Raw genomic sequence first — 26527 nt, 5'->3', positions numbered from 1 at the left:
AAATGTCTGTTCATGCCTTCTGCCCATTTCTTGATTGGATTATTTGTTCTTTGGGTGTTGAGTTTGATAAGTTCTTTATAGATCTTGGATACTAGCCCTTTATCTGATATGTCATTTGCAAGTATCTTCTCCCATTCTGTCGGTTGACTTTTGGTTTTGTTGACTGTTTCCTTTGCTGTGCAGGAGCCTTTTATCTTGATGAAGTCCCAATAGTTCATTTTTGCCTTTGTTTCCTTTGCCTTTGGAGACGTATCTAGCAAGAAGTTGCTGCAGCTGAGGTTGAAGAGGTTGCTGCCTGTGTTCTCAACGATTTGGATGGATTCCTGTCTCACATTTAGGTCTTTCATCCATTTTGCGTCTATTTTTGTGTACAGTGTAAGGAAATGGTCCAGTTTCATTCTTCTGCGTGTGGTTCAGGCTGGCTTTTGTGTTCTTTTGACATATCACCATCATTTTTAAACATTTTCTGGCATCATAAGGTGTTCCAGGCTCATATTATACTTCTTCTGTTGCTGTAATGCAATCAGCCATTTCTCCAAGGAATCCTGGTTTCTTTTATTGGATAATTGTAGTCCTCATTTTTTAAAATGATTTTTTAAAAAAGTCTGTAAAGTAATAAATTTCTATACATTGTTGTATAACAGTTTTTGCATAATATTCAGTTATTTTTACATTGATATATTGTACATCAATACTCCCTTACTGATGATGGGAACTTAGTTTGACTTCACTTTTTCACTATTTGAACAATGCTGATATATTTTTTTAAGATTTTATTTATTTGAGAGAGAGAAAGAGAGAGCAGGCGAGCAGCAGGGAGGTGCAGAGGGAAGGGAGAGAGAGAATCTCAAACAGACTGTCCACTGAGCGCAGAGCCTGATACAGGCCTTGATCCCAGGACTCCAAGATCATGACCTGAGCCGAAACCAAGAGTTGGCTGCTTAACTGACTGAGCCACCCAGCTGCCTCGGCAGTTGATCTTTTTTTAATTAAAATTTGTATTTAGGTAATTGTAGACTCATAAGCAGTTATAAGAAATAATAGAGAGAAAGCCTGTGTACCCTTTGCTCAGGTTCCCCATTGCTGTTACTTTGCTAAACTTGGAGTACAATATCACAACCAGGATATTGACATTGATGCAATCTACCTAGCCTGGTGCAAATCCACCAGTACATCAGCACAAGGATCCTTCTTGTTGCCTTTTTCTTTTTTTTCTTTTTTTTAAGATTTTATTCATTTATTTGAGAGAGGGAGAGAGAGTGTGAGTGAAAAAGCACAAGCAGGAGGAGCAGCAGCAGGAGAAGCAGACTTCCTGCTGAACAGGGAGCCCCGATATGGCATGAGCCAAAGGCAGCCCCATTTAACTGAGCCACCCAGGGCCTTTTTTTTTTTTTTTTAAGATTTTATTTATTTGACAGAGAGAGACATAGCAAGAGAGGGAGAACCAGTCTTCCTGCAGAGCAGGGAGCCCGACGTGGGGCTCGATCCCAGGACCCTAGGATCATGACCTGAGCCAAAGGCAGATGCTTAAGGACTGAGCCACCCAGGCACCCCCCTATTGCTTTTTATAGTCTATACATACACCCTCCCTTCTCTCTCCCCACTTGACTTTTAAAATTGTTAGTATTGTCCTTTGTCTAATAGCAGTTTTTGATATTTTGAGGTCAAATCTGCAATATATTTATGAGTTTCTTTCGCATTTCTAGACTCAGATAGGTATTCTTTAACAAATATATTTTCCTATTTCTTTTAATATTAGTAGTTTATTTCTGTAGCTTTTTAATCTATCTGGAATTTGTTTTTTGAACATAGCATGTACATGGGGGAGGACAGATTAATATTTTCTAATGGATATAGCATTTTAAAAATAGTTCAGCCTTTCTTACTTGTTTGAGATGCATCACTAATATAAACTAAATTCTCGTCATATATGGATCTGTTTCTAGATGGCCTATTTCTTTTCATATATTTTTTTCTATTGTCACTTCATTAAAATTTTTTAATTGCTAGAGCCTTTATAATGTGTTTTGCTATTTGGTAGGGCAAGTTCTCCTTCATTGTCCTTTTTAAAAATATGATTGTTCTTGCAGATGTTCTTTTCCATATGAATTTCAAAACCAGCTTTCCAAATTTTATTACAAAAAATGCTCTTGGGATTTTGATTGGTAGTCCATTGAATTTATAGATTAATTGGGGGGAAAACTGACATATTTATGTTTTGGTTCTTCAGTCTTTTATATAGTTGAGTGGAGTTTTACATCATTGTATAGTATCATAGTAGTTAAGAACAAGACTTTGATAGTTAGACTGTATGAGTTCAATTTATAGTTCTATAAGCTGTGTTAATATGGGAAAGGTAGTTAACCTTACAGAGCCTCAATTTTCTCATCCAAAAATGGCAATAATAATAGTAGTAGTGTTATAGTAATATATCATGGGGTTGTTGTGAAGCTTACGTGATGTATGAACTGAAAAGCGCTTAGACCACTACCTGGCACAGAGTTCATACTCAGTAATTTTTGGATACTATTATATCTTCTTAGGACTTATACATTTCTTGTTAAGTTCATAGGTATTATGACTCTTCTTGGCACTCAAGATTTTTTTCTCTATTGCTTTTTCTAATCATTTATTTGTTAATGTGCAGATAGGAAAACCATTGACCTTTTTTTTTTAAGATTTTATTTATTTTAGAAAGAGTGAGTGGGGGAAGGGCACTGGGAGAGGAAGAGAGTCTGTAAAGCAGACTCCACTTGATCCTACAACCCTGAGGTCATGATCTGAGCTGAAATCAAGAGTTGGACGCTTACCTGACTGAGCTACCCAGGCCTCCCAGAACCACTGGCTTTGTGGATTTTGTATCTTGCCCTTTACTGAATTCTTTTATTTTAGTAGTTTTCAGTTGGATTTTCTGTTTAGTCTTTATTTGCAAATAGTGATGGTTTTGTGTCTTCATTTCTATTACTCATTCTGTTTTCTTGTTTTAACTAGTTAACTAAGAGTGATAATGACAGATGTGATTTTTGGTTTGTTTCTAATGGAATTCTTTTATCTTTGACCATTAGGTATGATATTTATTCTAGTTACTATTCCTTTTAATCAATGCCTTTTGTTGAACTTAGGAAGTTATTTTATTTCTAGTTTATTGAGTGACTTTATTTTTCACATCAGGAAATTGGTGTTAAGTTTTCGTCAATGCTTTTTGACATCTGTTGAGGTGATTTGGTTTTGTTTTTCTCTTTTAATCCGTTAAAGTAATATATTATTCTAGTAAAGTTCATGATATTGAACTATCATTCTTCCATTCCTCAAATAAACCCAACTAGTTTATGATGTAGTATTCACTGTGTTAATTTCACTAGTATTTTATTTAATATTTTTTGCCCTTATGCTTACATGTGAGACTGGGCTATAATTATGCTTTTATTATCCTTACCTTATTTAGTATTGGTGTGTAGATTATGGTAGAGTAAGTTGAGAAGTTTTTCACCTCTTCGTTGATCTGGAAGTATTTATGTAAAATGAGTCTTTGCCTATAGGTTTGGTAGAAATTCTTTGTAAAATCTGTGGTCCTATCACTTTTTTGTTTTTGTTTTTACTTTAATTACTTTTGAATTGTGCTATAACTGTTAATCTATTCAGATTTTTAAATTTTGGGGTCAAATTTGTCATTTACAATTTCTTATAAGAGCATTCATTTTATTTAGATTTGCGAATTTGTTGATAAGGAGTTTTATATAAAATATTCTTAGAAAATTTCTGTTTTCCCCAATCCTATAGTTGTGTCCACTTTTACTACTTATATTGCATATTATGCTGTCTCTTTTTCTTTGCCAGAGAGATTTAATTGTTTCAACTGTCTTTAAAAACAAAATAATTTTGGGTTCTTTTTAAGTCTACTAGGTTTATATTAATTATATATTTCTTTATTTTCTCCTGTGTTCTTTGGATTTATTTTACTTTTTCTGCTTCCTTGAGGTTTATCTTTTATTAGTTTATTTTCAATCTCATTTTCTAATCTAAATAACAGGCTTTTATGCATCCTCCCAGCCTCACCCCCCTCATTATGTCTGTATTCTACAGGTTTAAAAAATAGAACTATCATTATTGCTTCTTTCTTTTTTCTTTTTTTAAAGATTCATTTATTTATTTGAAAGAGAAACAGAGCAAATGGGGGGGAGGAGCAGCGGGAGAGTAGCAGACTCGAGTATGGAGCCCGATGCGGGGCTCAATCCTATGACCCTGAGATTACAACCTGAGCTGAAACCAAGTGTTGATCCCCCAACCAACTGTGCCACCTAGGTGCCCCCCACCCCGCTTTTTTTTTTTTTAGGATTTATTCATTATTGCTTATTTGTAAATAATTTATAAATTCCATTTTGATTTTCTCTTTAGCTCAGGAATGACTTTTAAAAAGTTTTTTAAAAAATCTACAAGTACATAGGTTTTTTGGGGGTGGTGTCAAATACGCATTTATTGTTCCAGAGAATGTAGTTTGCATTATATCTGCTCTTTGAAATTTGTTGAGATTTCTTGTGGCCTAATGTTTTAAAACATTGGAAAAATTGTGAATCTCTGAAAAAGATTCTGTAACATCAAGCTTTTTATTATTATTTAGATCTTCCATTTCTTCCCCCCACCAATCCCTCAATTTCTGAGAACAGTAATAATATCTTACAGTGTCTATGGTTTTGTCCATGTTTATTTATTTCTTCTAATTTTTGCTGTATCTGTTTCTGAGTCATTAGATTTATGGCACATACACATTTTGTTTAAGTGAACCTTTATTAATATAAAGTATCCCTCTATGTTCCAGTTAATGCTTTCTAATAACTTTGTTTCTATTTTTGTCTAACAGTAACCTATGTTAGATTTTTTTTATTTTGATTAACTTTTCTTACCATATATTTTTCCACTGCTTTATTCTCAACAGTGTTGTTTAATTTTCAGTTTGTCTCTTATAAATGGCATATAACTAGATTTGTGACTCAGTCTAAGTGCTTCTATCTTTTAATAGGAAATTTATCTAGTTTACCCCTAGGACATCTGCTATAGCTGGACTTACTCTGCCTTCTCATTTCATGTTTTGTATTTAATTTACCTCTTTGTTGTCATTGGTTTGCACTTGCGTTTGTTTGTTTAATTTTGCTCTGCCTTATTTTTTCTCCCTTTTTGTGAGATTGGTTGAGTTGTGATTTTTTTTTTTTTTTTACCAGGAAGGAAGGTTTGTTTTTTTTTTTTTCTATTCCAGTAGTTTGAAAATTATTTGTTCCATTCTATTTTTTTACAGTAGATTACCTTTACATTTTAAATAAACATATCTAAAACTAGTTTTCATATCAAAGTATAGAGTTAATATCTATCTCATCTCACAAATAAGTCAAGGCCTTAATATGCTTTATTTTTCGCCCATACCAGTTCCACCTTTTCTGATTATTGTGTTTGGATTTCTTTATAACATTTTACAATATTATATCACAGCCTGCATAGATATTTAGACTAAATTATAAGATTTATTATTTTTCTTTGCTTACCACAGCATCTTCCATCCTTTATCTTTTTCATTTACTCATTAGTTCCTTTGCTGGATTATATCCTTGAATAATTATTTCAAAGTCCATTTGAGGTAAATTTTTGGAATCTTTGTATCTTAAAAGTGTCTTTATTTTTCCTTTCCTCCTCAGTATTTGTTTAAATGAATGAAGAAACATTGATTCAAAAAATAGTTTTCCAGGGGCACCTGGGTGACTCAGTAGGTTAAACGTCTGACTCTTGATCTCAGTTCAGGTCTTGATCTCAGCGTTGTGAGTTCAAACCCTGCATTGGGCTCCATGCTGGGTATGGAGCCTACTTAAAAAAAAAAAAAAAAGTTTCCGGGACACCTGGGTGGTTGGTTGGTTGGTTAAGCGTCTGCCTTCAGTTCAGGTCATGATCCCAGGGTCCTGGGATTGAGTCCCACATTGGGCTCCTTGCTCAGCGGGAAGCCTGCTTCTCCCTCTGCCTGCCTCTCTCTCTCTCTCTCTCTCTCTCATTCTCTCTGACAAATGAATAAATAAAATCTTAAAAAAAAAGTTTCCCTCAGAACTTATTGTGCATTTGACTTCTTGAATCCATGATGTTAATGAGAAGTCTGACCCAGATGTGATTACTAAATTTTATAAATTGCTAATTTTACCCCCTTGGATAGCTTTTAGGAGTTCTCTTAACCTCAAATAAAATTGCACAATGTGTCTATCTGTGAGGTTTGACTTTGTAAACATTCTTCCTACTCAGGACTCTTGTCCCGAGGACCCTTGGAGGACACTTCTAACTTGCTTATTTCACATTGGCTCTGCCTTCAACTAGATCCAGACCCAACCATTTATCACCTCCTCTACTGCTATGATCCTTGTTCAGGCCCCTGTCATGTCTCCCTGGGGTTATAGAAAGCCTCCTGCCAAGCCACAGGTCTCTCTGCTTCCACCCTTCACCCTGTGAAAACTCTGTCCCCCTTGCCGCTCTGTAGCAGCCTAGCAGTCTTTTAAAAACTCTCTGTACAAGATTCCTCAATGACTTCCCATTACACTCAGAGGAAAAATGAAGATCTTCATAATGCTCTGCAGCATCCTGCATATCTGACTTCCTTTCTTCTCCCATTCCTCTTTAGGCACAGGGGCCTCCTTACTATTCTTCCTTGGGTTTCAGCAGGAGACGAATATGTATTCATAGTTACCAACCTGTCTTTGATTTTTTTTTTATTTCATTATGTTATGTTAATCACCATACATTACATCATTAGTTTTTTAAATTTTTTATTGTTATGTTAATCAGCATACATTACATCATTAGTTTTTGATGTACTGTTCCTTGATTCATTGTTTGCGTATAACACCCAGTGCTCCATTCAATACGTGCCCCTCCTTAATACCCATCACCAGGCTAACGCATCCCCCCACCCCCTCCCCTCTAGAACCCTCAGTTTGTTTCTCAGAGTCCATCGTCTCTCATGGTTCGTCTCCCCCTCCGATTCCCCCCTTCATTTTTCCCTTCCTACTATCTTCTTTTTTTTCATATATAATGTATTTGTTTCAGAGGTACAGGTCTGTGATTCAACAGTCTTGCACAATTCACAGCGCTCACCATAGCACCACAGCCTGTCTTTGATTTTTTAAAAAAATAGTCCTTTACATAATGGCATGGTCTGTCAGCAGAGACACGAGGGTTAATTGAAGATGGCAGGGGTGGGGTGGGGGGAATTTGCAGTCTGTTGCCATATTAACTTTTTCTGTGTGTAGTAAGGTACATACAAAATTAGAAAACGTGGACACCAGACCCTTGAGTCCAGTTCTGTGGATTAAGCTGAAGGAACCAGAACCTCAGCCTCACAGGCAGGCAGGGTCTATGGGGGGTGGGGCTGCCCAGTCCAACTTCTGACTCCTGCTCCAAGTCACATTGCAGCGCCCTGCTTTAGGCCAGTCATCCCTGGACATTACGTCAGAGAAAGCATGGACTCTGTAGTTGCTTAGAACGGGTCTCAAATCCTGCTTCTTCCCCCCGAGTAGCTGCCTGACTGTAGATGGGTTCATTTTACGTTCACTCCTTCAGTGGATACTTACTGAGTGTCAGGCCCTGTTTTAGAAGCCGGCGATATATGAGGGAATAAGACACAAATATCTCTGCCCCCCATGGCTTGAATTCTCTTGGGAGAGCTTTCATTCTAGTGATAAGTTCTCTGTGGTCTCTGAACGTCAGCGTTTTCATCTACAAAATGAGGCTGTATATAAGGTCATCTGCTTAGTACGAACGTTGTAGAACTAGAATAGTCACAGTACCCGGCACATGGAGGTTCTGAGTGCATTTCAGTTCCCTTCATGCTGCTTTCCCCTACAACACAACACTTCTTTCTAGCACTTACCATTATAGTGCTCTGTAAACTAACCCACTGTCTGATACATAACAGGCAACAAACTGAGCTGAATGCCAGTGTGCAGGTAATTTTCTGAGGATATGTAGACACTTTCATCAGAAGACACTGGCGCTCTTTGTCATGGCTTCTGTGCTCCATCCTTGAAGATCACTGGGGATCTTTATTGGTGAGGGGAGAGGGAGTTTTAGAAAACTTTGTAAAGTGCTTCTGTTACCTTTGAAATCTCTTTTCAGTTCCATATTGTGAAGACTTGATCTATCCTCTGACATTTTTTCCTGAGTCCCGTTTTGGGGGTTGAGACCATGTGAGCATAGCACCTGTTCTATTATGCATGTGATTTCCCTGTGCCATGTTGCTTTTGTGACTTGTCTTTTTAACATTATGAATATTTTATGTATTCAGCTTTATGAGAAAACACAAGAAAGCACACTCTCTCCTAAAAAAGGCATGTCATGGAATTGGCTGTCATCGAAGGGGCCTGTCATACCCCTGGAATCCATCATGGCTTAGGATCTCGGGCAGCTAGGGGAACCCATCTTAAAAAACAGCTCTGGGAATGGTGATATAATATGGAATAATGGCGTTGAAACTTTGTGCTAAGTAATGTTTTGAAATTAGATGCCACGTTGCCCGTGTGTTCCTAAATTGACAGGCACTGGGCAGCATTCCATAATGTCTCTAGTTTATGTCTTAACTGAGCTGGCTGGGAACACATCAAAAGTTATAGCTTCAAATTGTAATGTGCTGCTTGCTATGCTGCGGGTGTGACAGAGGCACTTTCGTTACTTTGTGTAGCTTATAACTCTTCTTTGAAATTACCTCTTTGAGTTGACATTTCTCTTAGGTATAATCCACCCTAAGATTAAATTTGGTTAGCCCCTTCATAGTTCAGAATTTAAACTAGTTAAAAACCTTTATGCACTTCTTTATATTCAAGATAACATAGGCTTTGTTAATTTCAACCTTAAGAACTCCTCAGAGATTTTGTAGGGACTTGAGCAATAAATTCAGAAAACAATTTTGGTTATAATATGCAGTATTTTCATGAATAAAAATATGGCACTTTTGAGATACTCCAAAAGGAATCTAATTTAGTGCCTGGAGTTTAGAGTCATTCTCTCAACTGTGGACCTTACAAGGGCGGTTCAGTGGGAGTCTGTTTTCTGTGTACACATTGTGGATAAATGTAAAGGGCGTCCTGCATCCAAACACCTGCCTCTCTCTTTCACACAACCTTTCTTACATACTTCCTTGTCTGGTAGGTCTATCAAGCAGTGGTTCTCAAAACTTTCAGAGTTAAAGGAATCACCTGGGTAGCTTTAAAATATTTACATTCTCAGACTCCAGCCACAGAGAACCTGAATTGGTAGATAAACGAGATAGGATGCTGGCCAGAGGACCTCTCTTTTGGGCCCCTCTCCTGTCCTTAACAGATTGGTGACCCCACCGATCTACCCACGATATGCTGTGTATAGAGCAACCCTTAAAACAGCAGCAGAACAATGTGCATAATTGGGAGGAGAAAGAGGCCACATGAGGCCACAGCCACAGCGGGAGGCAGAATTAGAGCCTTTATAAGAATACCCAGATGCTGAGCTGGAGACAGCTGCATAGGCTATTCCACAAACTTTCAAACCAGTTTCTGGCTTAAAACACTTCTTTCCCCAGATCTGCTGTGCGTGTGTGTGTGTGTGTGTGTGTGTGTGTGTGTGTGTGTTGGGCGGGACTCTCTCTTCCTTTCTTTAGTTTATTATAGCCAGTTAAATAGAAAATGAGAGAGAGAGAGATACAGGCAAAGATAGAGATATGGACACTTCTGCAAAGTCCAAGACAGAAAAGAAAGACATTTAGTGGTAAACAAGAGAACACTTCTTGAAAAAAAGTATGTGGAGTAGTTCCTGGTGGGTGGGGAATAACAGTATTTTTTTCTTAGATCTTTTGAAGATAACTTAGTCCATTTGTATTTCAGTTTGCTAAATGAATGGCTTTATTTATAAAGATTGAAAGCATCACCATGGAAGATGATCAGTCATTAAAGAGTCTTTCTTGTAAAGGGAACCCCCTGTTGTTCATTCTAAGTTAAGCCAAGGAAGTCCTGAAAAATTATCATTGATTGAACAGATATTTATTGATGAGGATGCTAGCCTCATGGGGCTTACAACGTGAAGGGGGTACAGATAAATAAAGACAGAGACATCACTAGGTGGCAAGTGCTGTGATGGGGAGCCACAGAAGAAGGGGAGCACCAGAGCCATGTGATTCACCCAGTCTTGGGGAGTGAGGGAAGGCTTCAGGAGGACAGGAGATCTCAGGTTGCATTGTGAAGGGGGAAAAGGAGCTAACCAAAAATGGCCAAGGAATTGAATGTGCTAAGACCTGGATATAAGAAAGCATGACGCATATCTGGAGACCTGAGCATGGTCCTTGATGCCCACACTAACTACGGCTGGCCAGTGATGGGGCTGGGGACTTAAGTGGTGGCCAGATCATGAAGGACCTTATCCATCACATGAAGAAGTTCAGAAGTTATATTTGGGTTACCTATTTCATATGTAGCTTTTATATTTAGCTGCTTTTGTCTTCTTTCCATCACAGACATCACAATAACATAAGAAGTATTGCCATTCTGTTTGTTACAAATAACTAGGAACGTTCGAAAGTGGCACGTGTATATAAGAGGGTTAACATGGAAGGCTTTCGTCCACAGAAAGTCCTGCTCTCAAGGTTGGCCCTTGGCTGGTCAAGTCTCCCACACTGATAGCAAACTTTCCCTAACAAATAAGGCTGGCGCACTATATCTAGACTATGCAAACAGTATGGTTTATGCCAGAATTTTGGTACATGCTAGCTGACCAACTCCCAGTGAAACCCTTCAGTGCTGTGTCTAATGGGCTTCCCTAGGCAGAAACATCACACACATGTTGCTGCATTTCCATAGGTGGGGGAAGAATGTGCTCTGACCCTCCACGAGAGGGAATACACACAAGAAAGCTGCAGTCGGATTCCTCCAGGCCCCACCTGTCTTCCCTGTTATCATCCACTGTATATCCTTACTGCATCGCTGTGATAAAACTTAGCCATAAGTACAACTCTGTGCTAAGTCCCGTGAGCCCTTCCAGTGAATTTCCTAGCGTAGAGGAGGTTGAAGATCACCAACACACCTTCTATGACTGTTTACCTATAGATATTTATTGGCTGAGGACAAGACGTGAGCTATCAAATGGTAAAAGTACCAGTTTCCTTATTTTGTTTTCGTATATATATTTTTAAATCCAAACTCTTCTAACCCAGTTTGATCTCTCGTCATTATTTCTCAAATTCTCAAACTTGGCTCTGAGTTACTTTCGACTTTTACTTTCAAATGACAAAAACGTGTTAGCTTTTAGGAGAGTCAAAGAAAGCTACTGGCTCTCAGGGCAATTTTTAATCAACAGATCCAGAAAGGATTTGAAGTCCTTGGAATATTTATAGTGTCCCAAGGTGACTTTGTTTTTTTTTCCTTTTTCTTTGAACAGGTGGGGGTTTACTTGATTGTGCAGCTTCTGGTGTGCTCACAGTCACCCACAGCATTACGGTGCTACACCGCAATGCAGATGGCCTCTCTGGCCATGCTAAAGATGCATTAGTATTTACAGAATGATATCCACGGACCAGATACTTTCCTATATCTTTTATTAGGAAATTCTACTAAGTCTTACTTGAAAAAATCCTGGAGGAACTTATGGCCAACCAGGAGATCTTGGATTTCTTTCTTTCTTTTTTTAAGATTTTTATTTATTTATTTGACAGAGACAGAGAGAGACACAGTGAGAGAGGAAACACAAGCAGGGGGAGTAGGAGAGGGAGAAGCAGGCTTCCCGCTGAGCAGGGAGCCCAGCGTGGGGCTTGATCCCAGGACCCTGGGATCATGACCTGAGCTGAAGGCAGACGCTTAATGACTGAGCCACCCAGGAGCCCAGAATCCTTGGATTTCTTACAGGCTTTATCTTCAATTGGGTAAATTCCCTGGAGCTCTGCCCTCTCTCATGAAGTAACTGGCAGTGGTCTGCGACTCGGTTGAGCTGTCCCGCCTTAGACAGGCTTTCTGTTTCCTTTCCATCATCTTTGTCTCCCTTTGGACTGGGGTAGGACTGTTAACATGGTGGGCATAGGGCTCCCTGCTTTCTATTTGACCTTCAGAGAAGCCTTTTCTGGAGCCCAGTAGGTAAAGAATGCTATTTCCTCAGCGTAGCTGGGCTTGTTATTGATCTTTATTTCTCGTCTAATTGGAGAGGATTTACAGTTCATAAATGGCCTCTAATATAGAAGGTCCCTGGAGTTAGTATATGGCAACACTGTGACTTCCCAGCAACGTGCAGTTTTACAAGGGTAGTTTTCTTCATAAGGCTATTTACGTTGTGCCTGCTCCCACTTTATTGCCCTTCTGTCCTTTATTTTTCTCCTTTATCCTCTCACTTACCAGGTTGTCAGACTTCTCCCCTCAGTTGGCCATAAATACTTAATACTTAACTGCATTTACAGAATGAAGTTTTATATTTATTGTTCATAATTTCTAATGCAAATGAAACATTTTTATTGTATTTCTCTGTTTACAGTAATTTCATGGGAATGTTTCTTATTCATGGGGGTCTAGATTTTTGTTGTTGTTATGTTTGAGCAGGGGGATAGTTTTATTTGTTTGACTTGGTTTTGTCCTTCAGATCCAATAGCTTTAATGGAAAGTGGATTTTCTATTGCTGGTGTAAGTCTACTTAGTATCAGTTGCCAACAAAAATTCAGTTCTAATCAAAGGGTAGGTGATTTATGTAGCCCTTTGTATTTAAAGGCCTGCTTAATGAGGTATGTGAGTGTTGCAAGATTTGCTGGTGCATCCTCTACAGTGTGCCCTTTGATATTTTCTATTCTAGTTTTCCAGAGAGATGGTCATTCAGAGCCTACACATCTGTTCTGTATTTTGAACCTTGGATGAGAATATTCATTCAGGCCAAAAGAGTTAAAACAAAACACCTATGTTACCGCCTCTACAAACCCAGGTAACTCATCTTCTTTCAATTAACTTCATAGAGTTTTTATTTATAAAATCAATATGCCCCTCTCCCTCAAATTGTCAAAATGATTTGATAGTAAGGATTTTTTTACAATTCGATAGTAAGGTTTTTACTATTGTAAATAAAATTCAGACTGCTTCTGAAAGGTTTGCTGAAGAGTAATCATGTGTAACAAATATTTAGCCATAATAGCAACACACTGCCATGAACATTCTGAAGTTAAAGAATCATTCCAAGGAAGAATTTATTTTTCACTCCACTGAATCTTAGGTGCTTTGATTGCGGTAAGTTCCATTAAACAAATCACAATTCTGGGGGCGCCTGGGTGGCTCAGTCGTTAAGCATCTGCCTTCAGCTCAGGTCATGATCCTGGGGTCCTGGGATCGAGCCCCGCATCAGGCTCCCTGCTCGGCAGGAGGCCTGAAATAAATAAAATCTGAAACAAACAAATAAAAATCACAATTCACTTATGTGTTCTGTTTACACAAGATATTTGAACTATTAAATCATACGTATATGTGTAGGTTTATTTTATGTGTAGAATGAACATATTTACAAACACAAATTTGGTTCACTTATATTTTAGCATGAAATTTTTTATTATACCATAGTAAGTCTAGTGAACATACATAACCACATATAGTTATAAATTTCTCTTGTGATGAGAACTTTTAAGATCTACTCTCATAGCAAGTTTCAAGTATGTGATACAGTGTTGTTAACTGTGCTGTACACTACATACCCATGGCTTAATTATTTTAAAACCAGAAGTTTGTACCAGCATAAACTTTTTTTAAGCTGACATTTGCATATTATAAAATTCATCTTGCCCAACTATACATGCAGTCAGACCAGTGTGTGTGTGTGTGTGTGTGTGTGTGTGTGTGTGTGTGTGTGTGTGTTGTTTCTGGATGGTAATTCATTTACCCACCAAAACATTTATCGAAGTCTTCTGTGAGTCCTAAGATTGTGCTAGGTTTAAAGCATAAGAAAGATAAGATTAGTTTTGGTTTTGAGGAGTTTAATATCTACTGAGAGAAACACTTAATGCTTGTATGCTGTCTATATATGCCTTTTTGCATGCATTGTTTGTGTTTGACTTTTGCAGTGACTCTGTGGATCATGTTTAATTATCACCATTTCAGAGATAAGGAAATGTCACAACTGGACAAGAGCTCAAATATTCTGGCTTCAGATTCTTTACCATTTCACATTCACTGCTCCTTCCCCTATACCACACTAACTTTTTATAATAGACCTACATTTGTTATGTTGTCTTTTTTTCATGAAAAAGTAGCTTTCCTGGGCCTTGCAATCACTCATCTCAATATTAATATTAAAGTTATAGATCTCTTTATCATATGCCCTGAATAAGTCTAGTTATCATCTGTCACCATACAAAGTTATTACAATATTTTGACTGTATTCCCTATTGTATACATTACATGCTCATGACTTACTTATTTTATAAATGGAAGCTTGTCCCTCTTAATCCCTGTCACCTGTTTTGCCTGCCCCCAACCTGTCCCTTCTCTGGTCATCAACATTTTGTTTATTGTATCTGTTTCTGTTTACTCTTGTTTGTTCATTTGTTTTTTAGATTTTACATATAAATGAAATTACATGGTTTTTGTCTTTCTTTGTCTGACTTATTTTACTTAGCATAATACCCTGTAGGTCCATCCATGTTTTTACAAATGGCAAGATTTCATTCTTTTTTTGTGGCTGAGTAATATTGCATTTGTGTGTGTGTGTGTGTGTGTGTGTGTGTGTGTGTGTGTGTGTGTTTAGGTATATGCGTACATACACATCTGCACGTACACACCCCCCACATCGTTTTTATCCATTCATCTGTTGATGGACACAGGTTGCTTCCATATCTTGGCTGTTCTAAATAATGCTACAGTGAACACAGGGGTGCATAGATCTCTTTGAAATGGTGTTTTTGTTTTCTTCAGATAAATACCCAGAAGTGGAATTGCTGAGTTGTATGGTATTCTTTCTTAAATTTTTTTTTTAAGATTTTATTTATTTGACAGAGAGAGACAGTGAGAGGGAACACAAGTGGGAGTGGGAGAGGGAGAAGCAGGCTTCCCGCTGAGCAGAGAGCCCGATGCGGGGCTCGATCCCAGGACCCTGGGATCATGACCTGAGCCGAAGGCAGACGCTTAACGACTGAGCCACCCAGGCGCCCCTCTTTCTTAAATTTTTTGAGGAACCTCCATACTGTTTTGCACAGTGGCTGTACCATTTTACATTCCCACCAACAGTGTACAAGGGTTCTTTTTCTCCACATCTTTGCCAACACTCATTATTTTTTGTCTTTTTGATGGTAGTCAGTTTGACAGGTGTGAGGTGATAGCTCATTGTGGTTTTTATTTTCATTTCACTGGTGAGTAGTGATATTGAACATCTTTCCATGTGCTTGTTGGCCATCTGTATGTCTTCTTTGGAAAATTGTCTATTAAAGTGCTTCACCCATTTTTAAATCAGGTTATTGTTTTGTTTTGTTTTGTTTTTTTGATACTAAGTTGTATAAGTTCTGTACATATTTTGGATATTAAGTTGTTATTCATTGTTTGATTTGCAAATATCTTTTCCCGTTCAGTAGGTTGCCTTTTCATTTTCTTCATGGCTTCCTTAACTATACAAAAACTTTTTGGTTTGATATAAACCCATTTATTAATTTTAGCTTTTGTTGCCCTTGCTTGTTGAGACTGTTCTAAAATAATATTGCTAATACCGATGCCAAAGATCTTACCATCTATGTTTTCTTCTAGGAGTTCCATGGTTTCAGGTTTTAGGGTCAAGTCTTTAATCCATTTTGCATTTATGTTTGTGTATGGTATAAGATGGTGATCCAGTTCATTCTTTCACATGTAGCTGTCCAGTTTTCCCAACACCATTCATTGAAGAGATTGTATTTTCCCTGCTGTATGTTCTTGCCTCTTTTATCATAGATTAATTGACCACATATGTATGAGTTTATTTCTGGGCTCTCTATTCCTTTCCATTGATCTGTGTGTCTGTTTTCATACCAGAACCATCCTATTCTGATTATTATAGCTTTGCAGTATATTTGAAATCTGGAAGCATGACCTTCAGCTTGGTTTTTTTCCCCTCAAAATTGCTTTGGCTATTTGGGGTGGTTCCATTCAAATTTTAGGATTCTTTGTTCTAGTTTTATGAAAAATGTCATTGCTATTTTTATTTTGATGAGGATTGCATTGAATGTGTAGATTGCTTTGTGTGGTATGAACATTTTAATATTAATTCTTCCAGTCTATGACATTGAAATATCTTTCCATTGATTTTTGTCTTCTCCAGTTTCTTTCATCAGTGCCTTACTGGTTAAATTTATTTCTGGGTATTTTTTTCTTTTTGATGCAGTTGTAAATGGAATTGTTTGCTTAATTTCCCTTTCCGATAGCTCATTATTAGCATATAGGAAAGCAGCCAACTTCTTTGTTTAATTAATTAATTTTAGACTGTTATATTAGTTTCAGGTGTACAATATAGCAATTCAACACTTCCATACATCACCCAGTGCTCATCACAAGAAGTGCACTTCTTAATCCCCATCACATATTTAACCCAACTCCCCCCCTACTCCGGTAACCATCAGTTCTCTATGGTTAAGTGTCTGTTTCTTTGTTTCTCTGTCTCTCTCTTTCCCTCTTTTTCCCTTTAAAACACAACCAATTTCTGTATGTTAATTTTGTATCTTGAGGCTTGACCAAATTCATGTATTACTTCTAATAGTTTTTTGGTGATCTCTTTATTTTTTTTATATGTAGTATCATGTTACCTGTAAATAGTGACAGTTTTACTTTTTTCTCTCTAACATGGATGTCTTTATTTCTTTTCCTTGCCTAATTGCTGTGGCTAGGACTTCGAGTACTATGTTAAATAAAAGTGGTGGTGAGAGTGGGCATCTTTGTCTTGTTCCTAATCTTACAGGGAAAGATGTTACCTTTTCACCATTAACTATGATGTTGCCTGTGGGTTTGTCCTATTTTTATGTTGAGGTGTGTTTCTTCCCACTTTGTTGAGAATTTTTATTGTAAATAGATGTTGAATTTTGTTAGATGCTTTTTTCTGTACCTATTGAGGTGATCATCTGATTTTTATCCTTTGTTTTATTAACATGGTGTATTACATTGATTGAGTTGTGGATATTGAACCATCCTTGCATCCCTGGCATAAATCCCACTTGATCATGGTATATGATCCTTTGATGTATTTTTGAATTTGGTTTGCTGATATTTTGTTGAGGACTTTTGCATCTATGTTCAACAGTGATATACTGGCCTGCCATTTTCTTTTTTGGTGGTGTTTTTGTCTGGTTTTGGTATCAGAGTAATACTGGCCTCACAAAATGAATTTGGAAGCATTCCTTCCTTTTCAATTTCTTGGAATAATTTGAGAAAGATAGGTACTAACTCTAAGTGTTTGGTAGAAGTCACCTGTGAAGCTGTCTGGTCCTGGACTTTTGTTTTTTAGAGTTTTAAAATTATTCATTTAATTTCATTACTTGTAATCTGTTCAGATTTTCTGTTCTTTATGATTCAGTCTGGAAGTTTGTGGGTTTCTAGGAATTTATTTTTACTAGGTTTTCTGATTTATTGGCATATCATTTTGTGTTGTAGTCTCTTCTGATCCTTTGTATTTCTGTGGTGTCAGTGATAACTTCTCCATTTTCATTTCTGATTTTATTTATTTGGGTCCTCTTTCACACCCTTTTCCTCTCTCTTTTTGACATCCGGCTAGAGGTTTATTGATTTTGTTTATCTTTTCAAAGCAACTTTTTAGTTTAACTGATCTTTTCTGTTGTTTTTTTAAATCTCTGTTTCAGTTATTTCCACCCTGATCTTCATTATTTCCTTCCTTACCCTGACTTGGGTTTCGTTTCTTCTTCTTTTTCTAGTTACATTAGGTGTATAGTTGGATTATTTGGGATTTTTTTGTTTCTTGAGGTAGGGCTGTATCAGTGAACTTCCCTCTTACAGCTACATATGGTGCATTCCGTAGATGTTGTCGAGTTGAGTTTTCATTTTTATTTGTCCTAAGGTATTTTAAAACTTCCTCTCTGATTTCTTCACTGACCCATATTTTTGTGTTTTGTCAGTTTTCTTTTTGTAATTAATTTCTGGTTAATACCCTTGTGACCAGAAAAGATGCTTGATATAATTTGAGTCTTCTTGAATTTATTGAGACTTGTTTTGTGGTCTAAAATGTGATCGGTCCTGGAGAGTGTTCTATGTGCAGTTGAAAAGAATGTGTATTCTTCTCTTTGGGATGAGATGTTCTTTGTATCTGTTCTTTGTATCTGTATCTTTCCATCTGGCCTAATACGTCATTTAAGACCAATGTTTACTAACTGATTTTCTGAATGATGATCTGTCCATCGATGTAAGTGGGGTGTTAAAGTCCTCTATTATTACTGTGTTGTTGTCAATTTCTCCCTTTATTTCTATTAATATTTGCTTTTATATATTTAGGTGCAGTTGTGTTGGGTGCATAAATATTTACGAATGTTATACCCTCTTCTTAGGTTGACCCCCTTTATTATTATGTAATGCCCTTGCTTGTCTTGTGTCACAGCCTTTGTTTAAAAGTCTATTTTTCTGACATGAGTATTATAGTCCAGTTTTCTTTTTGTTTCCATTTGCATGGTATATCTTTTACCATCCCTTCACTTTCGGTTTGTATCTGTCTTTTGGTCTGAAGTGAGTCTCTTGTATGCTGCATTTAGATGTTTTTTTTTAATCTTTTCAGACAGTCTCTCTTTTGATTGGAGCATTTAGTCCATTAACATACATTTATTTATTTATTTATTTATTTATTTATTTATTTAAAGATTTTATTTATTTGACAGAGAGAGAGACACAGCGAGAGAGGGGACACAAGCAGGGGGAGTAGGAGAGGGAGAAGCAGGCTTCCCTCTGAGCAGGGAGCCCGAAGCAGGGCTCGATCGCAGGACCCTGGGATCATGACCTGAGCCGAAGGCAGACGCTTAAAGCTGAGCCACCCAGGTGCCCTAGTCCATTAACATTTAAAGCAATTATTGATAGGTATGTACTTATTGCCATTTTATTAGTTGTTTTCTGGTTATTTTTGTAATTCTTCTCTGTTCTTTCCTCCTTCTCTTGGCTCTCTTCCCTTGTGGTTTGATGGTTTTCTTTAGTGTTACGTTTTGGTTCCTTTATCTTTATTTTTTGTGTCTCTATTGCAGGTTTTATGGTTACCATAAGCCATATGTATATATATGTGTGTGTGTATATATATATATATATATATACTTATATATGTAGCTATTTCAAGCTGATGGTCACTTCAGTTTGAATGCATTCTATAAGCACTACATTTCTACCCACCTCCCATGTTTTGTTTTTGATAGCATATTTTATATCTTTTTATTTTGTGTATCCCCTTAACTACTTCTTGTAGTTATAGTTGATTTTACTATTTTTGTCTTTTAACCTTCATACTGTTTTTTTAAAGTGGCTAATCCACGGCTTTACTATATATTTGCCTTTACCAATGAGATTTTTTTCTTACATATATTTTCTTATTTCAAGTTATGGTCTCTTCTTTTTACACTTAAGGAAAACCCTTTAACATTTCTTGTAAGGCCAGTTTAGTGGTGATGAACTCTTTTAATTTTCTTGCCTGAGAAACACTTTGTCTCTCCTTCAATTATGAATTATAACCTTGCCAGGTAGAGTGTTCTTGGTTGTAGGTTTTTTCCTTTTAGCACTTCAAATATATCCTGCCAATCTCTTCTGGCGTGGGAAGTTTCTCCTGAAAAAGCAGCTGATAGCCTTATGGCATGTCCCTTGTATGTGACTGTTTTTCTTTTGTGGCCTTTAATATTCTCTCTTTGTCTTTTTTTTTATTTTTTATTGTTATGTTAATCACAATACATCACATCATTAGTTCTTGATATAGTGTTCCATGATTCGTTGTTTGTGCATAACACCCAGTGCTCCACGCAGAACATGCCCTCCTTAATACCCATCACCAGGCTAACCCATCCCCCCACCCCCCCTTCCCTCTAGAACCCTCAGTTTGTTCTTCAGAGTCCATCGTCTCTCATGGTTCCTCTCCCCCTCTGACTTACTCCCCTTCATTCTTCCCCATTCTCTCTTTGTCTTTAAATTTTGCCATTTTAGTTATCTGTCTTGCTGTGAATCGCTTTGGGTTCATCTTGCATGGGACTCTCGGTGCTTTCTTCCGCAGGTTATGGAAGTTTTCAGCCATTATTTTTTCAAATAATTTTCTGCTCCTTTCTCTTTTCCTTCTGGGCCTCCTGTAATGTGAATGTTAGTACACTTGATATTGTCCCAGAGGTTTTTAAAATTATCCTCATTTTAAAAAATTCTTTTTTCTTTTTGCTGTTCTGATTGGGTGGTTTCTACTATCTTGTCTTTCAGTTTGTTGATCCATTCTTCTGTATCATTTAGTCTGCTGTTGACTTCCCTTTAGTGTATTTTTTCATTGAGGTTATTATATTCTTCAGCTCTGATTGGTTCTTATTTTTCTTATATTTCTTATATTTTTCCAACTCTTTGTGGAAATTCCCACTGTGTTTCTCTTGAGTTCAGTGAGCATCTTTATGACCATTACTTTGAATTCTTGATCAGATAAATTACTTATCTCTGTTTTTTTAGAGTTTTTTTTCCTGGAGTTTTATCTTGTTCTTTTATTTGGAATGTACTCCTTTGTCTCCTCATTTTCTTTGACTTTCTGTGTTTATTTCTACGAATTATATGGAACAGCTACCTCTCCAGGTTTTGAAGTAGTGGCCTTGTGTAGGTGTGGCTTTGAAAGGCCAGCTGGAAGGCTGTGGGCTGGGTTGTGCCATGCCAGGGCTGCCTTGGCAGGGTGGTTGGATCAGGCACAGGCTGGGCAGGTCCCAGACCATGTTGGGGCTGCCTTGGGGCCCATGGCTGAAGCTAGTATGGGCCAGGGGCCTGGGACACACACCCTAGTAGGCTGGCTAGAGTACCCGAACCCTGCCTCTATTTGTGCTATCCAGGTGTAGGGGTGCTCATCCAGGTATCTATGACCTTGGAGAAGTACCAGGAGTTTCCACCCATTTGGTAGATGATCTAAGGTTTGCAAACGGATTTCCTTCACTCTTAGTCTTGTTGCCCTTTAAACTGTTCTTTTCTCACTGTGCCTCAGGGTGAATGAGTCTGTGCGCTGGCCTCTCAGTGATATCCCTCCCTGCGGCAGGTTGCCACATGGGGGGGTGGGATTCCCATTGTTACTGTCTCTCTTTCTCTAACCTTTGTCTATGGTCCCTCTAGTATTTGTTGTGCAGAAGCTGTTTCAGTCAGCTGTCAGTTCTTCTTCAGGAGAAATTGCTTTATATGTAGGTATAGATTCAGTGTATCCATGGGAGGAGGTGATCAGGGTCTTCCTACGCTACCATCTTGGACTGTCTCCTTGCTTTACTTTTGATTTCTGATTATACTGCAGATCATAGTTGAAAAGTGAAGAATATCATGCCCGAGACTTTCTTCATAAATCTTCTACTTGTTTCCCAGTTCATATCAAAGTGGTGCATTCTTTCCATCAGTCTTATTCTTCTGGGAAGTACCAAGGGTCTCCTGGATCAATCGATATAGCTGATCTTTTCAAATTAAATTATTTCTCTCTTAGTAGGTTTGGGTAAAAAATGGTTTAAGCCAAAGGAAAATGTGGATTTGTCTCTGTTTTCTCAGGGAATTATAGTAAATTGAATTTCATCTACCTAAATTACTGGTATTGAGTGATAGCTCTTTCCCACTTTAGTATATTTGTTATTCACCTTTCAAAGTGATATTCTCAGGTATATGTTACAAGGAAGTAGAGATAGTACAAATGCTTATTTTGTCCCATAAAAGATATTTAAGGAGGCCTGCACCTTTGCCAAATTTCCTTTGGGATTCTGATAAACTGTCAAATCTGATATTTGGTATTTACGGTGTGGACAGATTTAATCCTTGATAGCTTTATCTTTTAGGCTTACCTCTCTCTCTGCCGAATTTACTTGCATATAACGTCCCTCACAGGTTCTCTGGAGGCAGAATTTTTGTGTAAGAAATTGTACAGTTCCTCCATGTTATCTCATCCCCAGTGGGTTAACCCTTTCTTTCCTTTCCTTTCCTTTTTCCTTTTCCCTTTTCCCTTTTTCCTTTCCTTTTTCCTTTTCCCTTTTCCCTTTTTCCTTTCCTTTCTTTCCTGAAAGGCATTATAGCTTGCATGGTTGCATCAGAACAAATTAAGAGCTGGAAATGACCCTATTTGATCTATTAAAAAGTGATTAAATACTTTGTCCACTTTAGTCACCCAGGCTCTAATAAACTTCTAGAAATGAACACTGAAGTATTATTTATAAGAATACGTGGCTATACTTTGTGGTTAGTCATTTTCTGTATTTTTATAGCAAACAGAAAAAAGAATATTGGGTTTTATTCTTGTGGGTAAAATTACAGTTGCTTTAGCTGCTTTTATCCCAGGATCTCTAACAAGTTCAGAAGAGGACTAGATAGGAAATTTGGTGTCATATCATTGGTTTCCTTCCTTGATCATATTCTGTTCAGTATTTTTTGTCAGTAACTTGGATAAAAAACAAACATGTTTGAATTCATAGTAGACCCTGGACTAAGAGGAATATCTTCCATTAGGCATAACAGAAACAAGATATGAAAGAGTTGAAGATAAATGTGGTATAACTAATGTACAGACCTGAGTTTAGGTTTAAAAAATCTATCGTATAAGCATGGACTTAAAAGTGATTTACATGGGAAAAAATAAAAAGCATAGATGTCTTAATTGACCACACGCTTAGGATAAGCTGATAGTGAGACAGAGTTGATAAAAATGTTCATGGAACTTAGCGGAACAAGATGGTGATAGTACTGATAAACCATATCCTGCTTACACTGTGTCTGGAGGGCCATGTTCAGATGGGGATGCTTTGGGAGGGACATGGATTTACTAGCTCACAGGAAATGTACTTCTTGGTAGGGGGTCATTGATGGAATTGACCGTCATTTTATGGAGGAGAGAGGGCCTGAATGAAAATGTGTTAGCCTTATCATGTGATAGCTGGAACTCCAGAGCGCAGAACTTGGATGTTTGGATAGAAGTTGAAGATAGAGCTAGTCTAGCTCAGCATGATGACCACGTTGGGTTGTTTTTGCAAGGAAAAGACACAGATTACCTTTTTTCATTGGTGTTCAGTATAAGGATATTCAGAGAAGTCCAGTGAACAGAGCCATGACACCTGCCTCACTGCCACCTTTGACTCAGTGCTTCCAGGAGAAGTGTTCTGGAGAAAAGAAATAGCAGCCCAGTGTTGCTCTGGATACAGCCAGGCTCTCCTCAGCTCTGTCTGCGGGTTGTACCTAGCACTTGCTTCTCTAAGAGTAGGTTTTCTGCCATCAAATTCAAAACTTCCCTATTGGACAGAGTTTGGGAACAAGACATACCCAGAGGGGTTTGATTGCTCATGTAACTTCCTGTGGTGGAACACCAATCAGTCTGGTCTAGCTAGGAGAAGATTTAATACCCAGAAGACTAATCTAGTGTGTCTGGGACACCAAGTTTAGTTTCTTCAGATACACATGGCATGAGGTATAGCAACTCAGAGAGGGCCATTGAGTGTGGCATGAGATTAATAAAATTCATGCTCTTAAACAGTGGAAGGTAATCCCACCCAAGATGAGGACAGATTTGCCCTGGAAGAGTCAAGATTATAGAAGAAATTATTACTTTTGGAAGAATTTTAGCTAGGTGATTTCTCAGGTCTTTTTCAACTTAAAGGTTTTGTAAGTCTGTATTTCTTGAAGTCTTAATTATTGTTTGTTTGTATAATACAGACAATATATGGCCATGTTACTTGATTTTAGTACTGATTTTCTTTGGCTTTGAATTCTTCAGCTTTAGTAGAGAGAGAGCTCTCAGATTTATACAGGCATTATTATCTCTGCACATTAGGTCTAAAGACAGATGTAAAATGGTCACTTCTGAAAGCTCTTTAAGGGAGACAGAGCTAAAGTGTCCGAAGATCTTCATTCTTCATTAAAACTGTTTTGCCATAGACCCATAACACTGAAAGGAGCCCAAACGACATGGAATTGGAGTCATCCTGAGCTTTCGTAGGAGCAGCATTGTTCTTTCTAAGTTATTCAGGGACACTAAGTTTATGGGTTGTTGTTGACTGCTCTGCACTACTATGCTTGTTGGATGGTCTTTCAGTTTTGGGGGGATGCGTCCTACCCCCTCACATCCCACCCACCTAAATAGATTAATAATACTTTAAAAGTATCTCTTTTGCAAATTGTGCATCTTATGTGTCCCTTCATGAATTTGTATAATCTTAATTATTTAATGTTTGGTATATGGTAGTAGTTGCAAACAAAATTTGGATCAGCCAAACGTGGATGTGAGTTTTGATTTTGTCATTTACTAGTTGTGGACTTTTGGCAATGGCTTGAGCCTGGCTCTTCCCCACTGTGCACTGGGAATTCCTCTGCCACTTAGGGTTGTGGTGAGGATTGAAATAAAAATGGGTTTTGTTTTAAACATGAAAATACTCGGTGCAGTTCTTGACATATTTGCAAATAAACATTCAACATTAGTTGTTGCTATACAAATGAATAATGACAGGTGGATGGAATGACAACCCTATGCGAGGCAATGTCGTAGGCATTTGGGATTCAGCACAAGCAACGACAGAAAATTCCTGTCCTCATAAAGCTTACATTCTAGTGGAGAAAAAACAATAGGCAAAGAATAAATAAAAAATGAATAAAATAGTGGGCAATTCTAAGTTCTACGGAAAGAAACAATGTAGGTGAGGAAATAAAGAGCTAAGAGGGGAGGTGTCGGATAACTGTTCTAGATGGGAAATCAAGGAAAGGGGTTAGTTCTAAGTAAGTAACCTTTGAGCAGAGAGCTCATTAAACTGAGAGAGTGGATGTGCTATCTACCCTTGTGTAACATATCACCCCTCAATTTAGTGGCTTATAAATAAAAGTAACCATTAGTTATTCCTCGGTTTCTATAGGTCAGTAATTGGAGAGTGGTTCTGTTGGGTGCTTTAATCTTGGGATCCCTCATGAAGTTGCTGAGACATTTTGGCTGGGGTTCCTGAAGGCTTGAGGGCAACTAGAGGATACGCTTCCAAGGTGGCTGACTCACATGGCTGGCAGGTTGGTTCCTCTTTAAAGGGGCCACTGCACAGAGCTTCCTGAGTGTTTTCATGGCAAAGGGACAGGCTACTACCAGAGTGAGTAATTCAAGAGAACAAAGTAGAAACTGCCATCTTTTAGAACCTAGCTTCAAAAGTCACATACCATCACTTCTACCATGTTCTTTTGGTCACACTGGCCAGCCTGGATTCAGCGTGGGAGGGCACTACACAAAGGCATGAATCCTGGGGGGTAAATGCTTAGAGGTCGTCTTGGAGGGTGGATACCACAGTGAGTCATGCAAGAACTTTATGGGAAGATGTGTCCAGGAAGAGAGGAGAGTTAAGTGTAAAGGTAGGCTAAGAAGGTGTGTATAGCTAGAGCATGGTGATGGGGAAGAGAAGAGGTAGATGGGGGCAGATCCTGTAGGGCCTTGAGCAGCATGGCAAGGAGTGGTTGCATTGAGAATGTCAAGAGTTTTGAGAAAAAGCAGCATTACTTGATCTATGTTTTAAAAAAAGGTTATTCTGGCTGCTGAGTGGAGAACTGATTTTATGGGATAAGAAAGGAGGAAGGGAGTTGACGTAGGCTACCATTCCTGTATTCCAGGTAAGAAATGACTGTGGCCTAACCTGGAGTGGTAGTGGTGGAGTCATGAGGAGTGAGTGTTCAGATTATAGATGCGCTGTAAAGACAGAGCTAGCAAGAATTGCTGATGGCTTGGATGTGGACTGGAGAGGAAAGGAGGAGTCATGGATGACTTCTAAGTTTTTTGCCTGAGCAGAATCTTAGGAATGATAGGGAAGATGCTGGGTAGGGGGGACAGTGATGGTGAATGAGGTTCTGTCTACCCGTTGTGGACGTACTGAGTTTGAGTGGTCCATTTGACATCCAGGTCTAGCTATCAACATTATACTGGCCAGAAAATGTTTGATCATGCCTCATTACATGTTTTGATGAATAATTAAGGACTATAACTATTTTATAGTATGACTAAACCAGATAAACTCACATAATTTTTAAAAAGGGAGTAAATATGATCGTGAATACTGCAACATAGTTAACCATGGACTAATATTTTCTGCATTTTATAAAAGTTAGGAACTGTAGTTTTCTTTACTTGTAGTCTGTTTTACCAACTCAGAAACTTAAAATGCTATATTTTGTATTAGCCAAAATGTCTTTCACAAATTTTGTACATGTGAATATTAATGCCAGTAAAAGTTCTAATTTATGCTGGTGGTTATGATTGAAATAGTCACTCAAAATGCTTTGTTATGCTATACTCTATACATCTGCAACATAAAACCTTAAAAATTACTCTGTGTTTTCATATTTTTATTTCTCTTGAGGGGGAGGAGTACTGTTTTGCTCTTAAAAGTGTG

The 26527-nt window shown here is 37.8% G+C and overlaps 1 protein-coding gene across 1 annotated transcript in view; it reads left to right on the top strand.

Annotated features, from left to right (window-relative positions):
* Nucleotides 1-26527, top strand: part of MORC1 (MORC family CW-type zinc finger 1) — a 182259-nt gene that overhangs the window by 39158 nt on the left and 116574 nt on the right. The window contains exon 9 of the mRNA XM_025866329.2: nucleotides 12814-12939. Coding sequence (XP_025722114.2) covers nucleotides 12814-12939 — 126 coding nt within the window. The remainder of the gene's footprint in view (nucleotides 1-12813; nucleotides 12940-26527) is intronic.

Source organism: Callorhinus ursinus, unplaced genomic scaffold, assembly GCF_003265705.2.
Source record: "Callorhinus ursinus isolate GAN/ISIS: 27379988/994484 unplaced genomic scaffold, GSC_fseal_2.0 scaffold1, whole genome shotgun sequence".
Lineage (NCBI taxonomy): Eukaryota > Metazoa > Chordata > Mammalia > Carnivora > Otariidae > Callorhinus > Callorhinus ursinus.
This window is presented reverse-complemented; position numbering and strand designations above follow the sequence as displayed.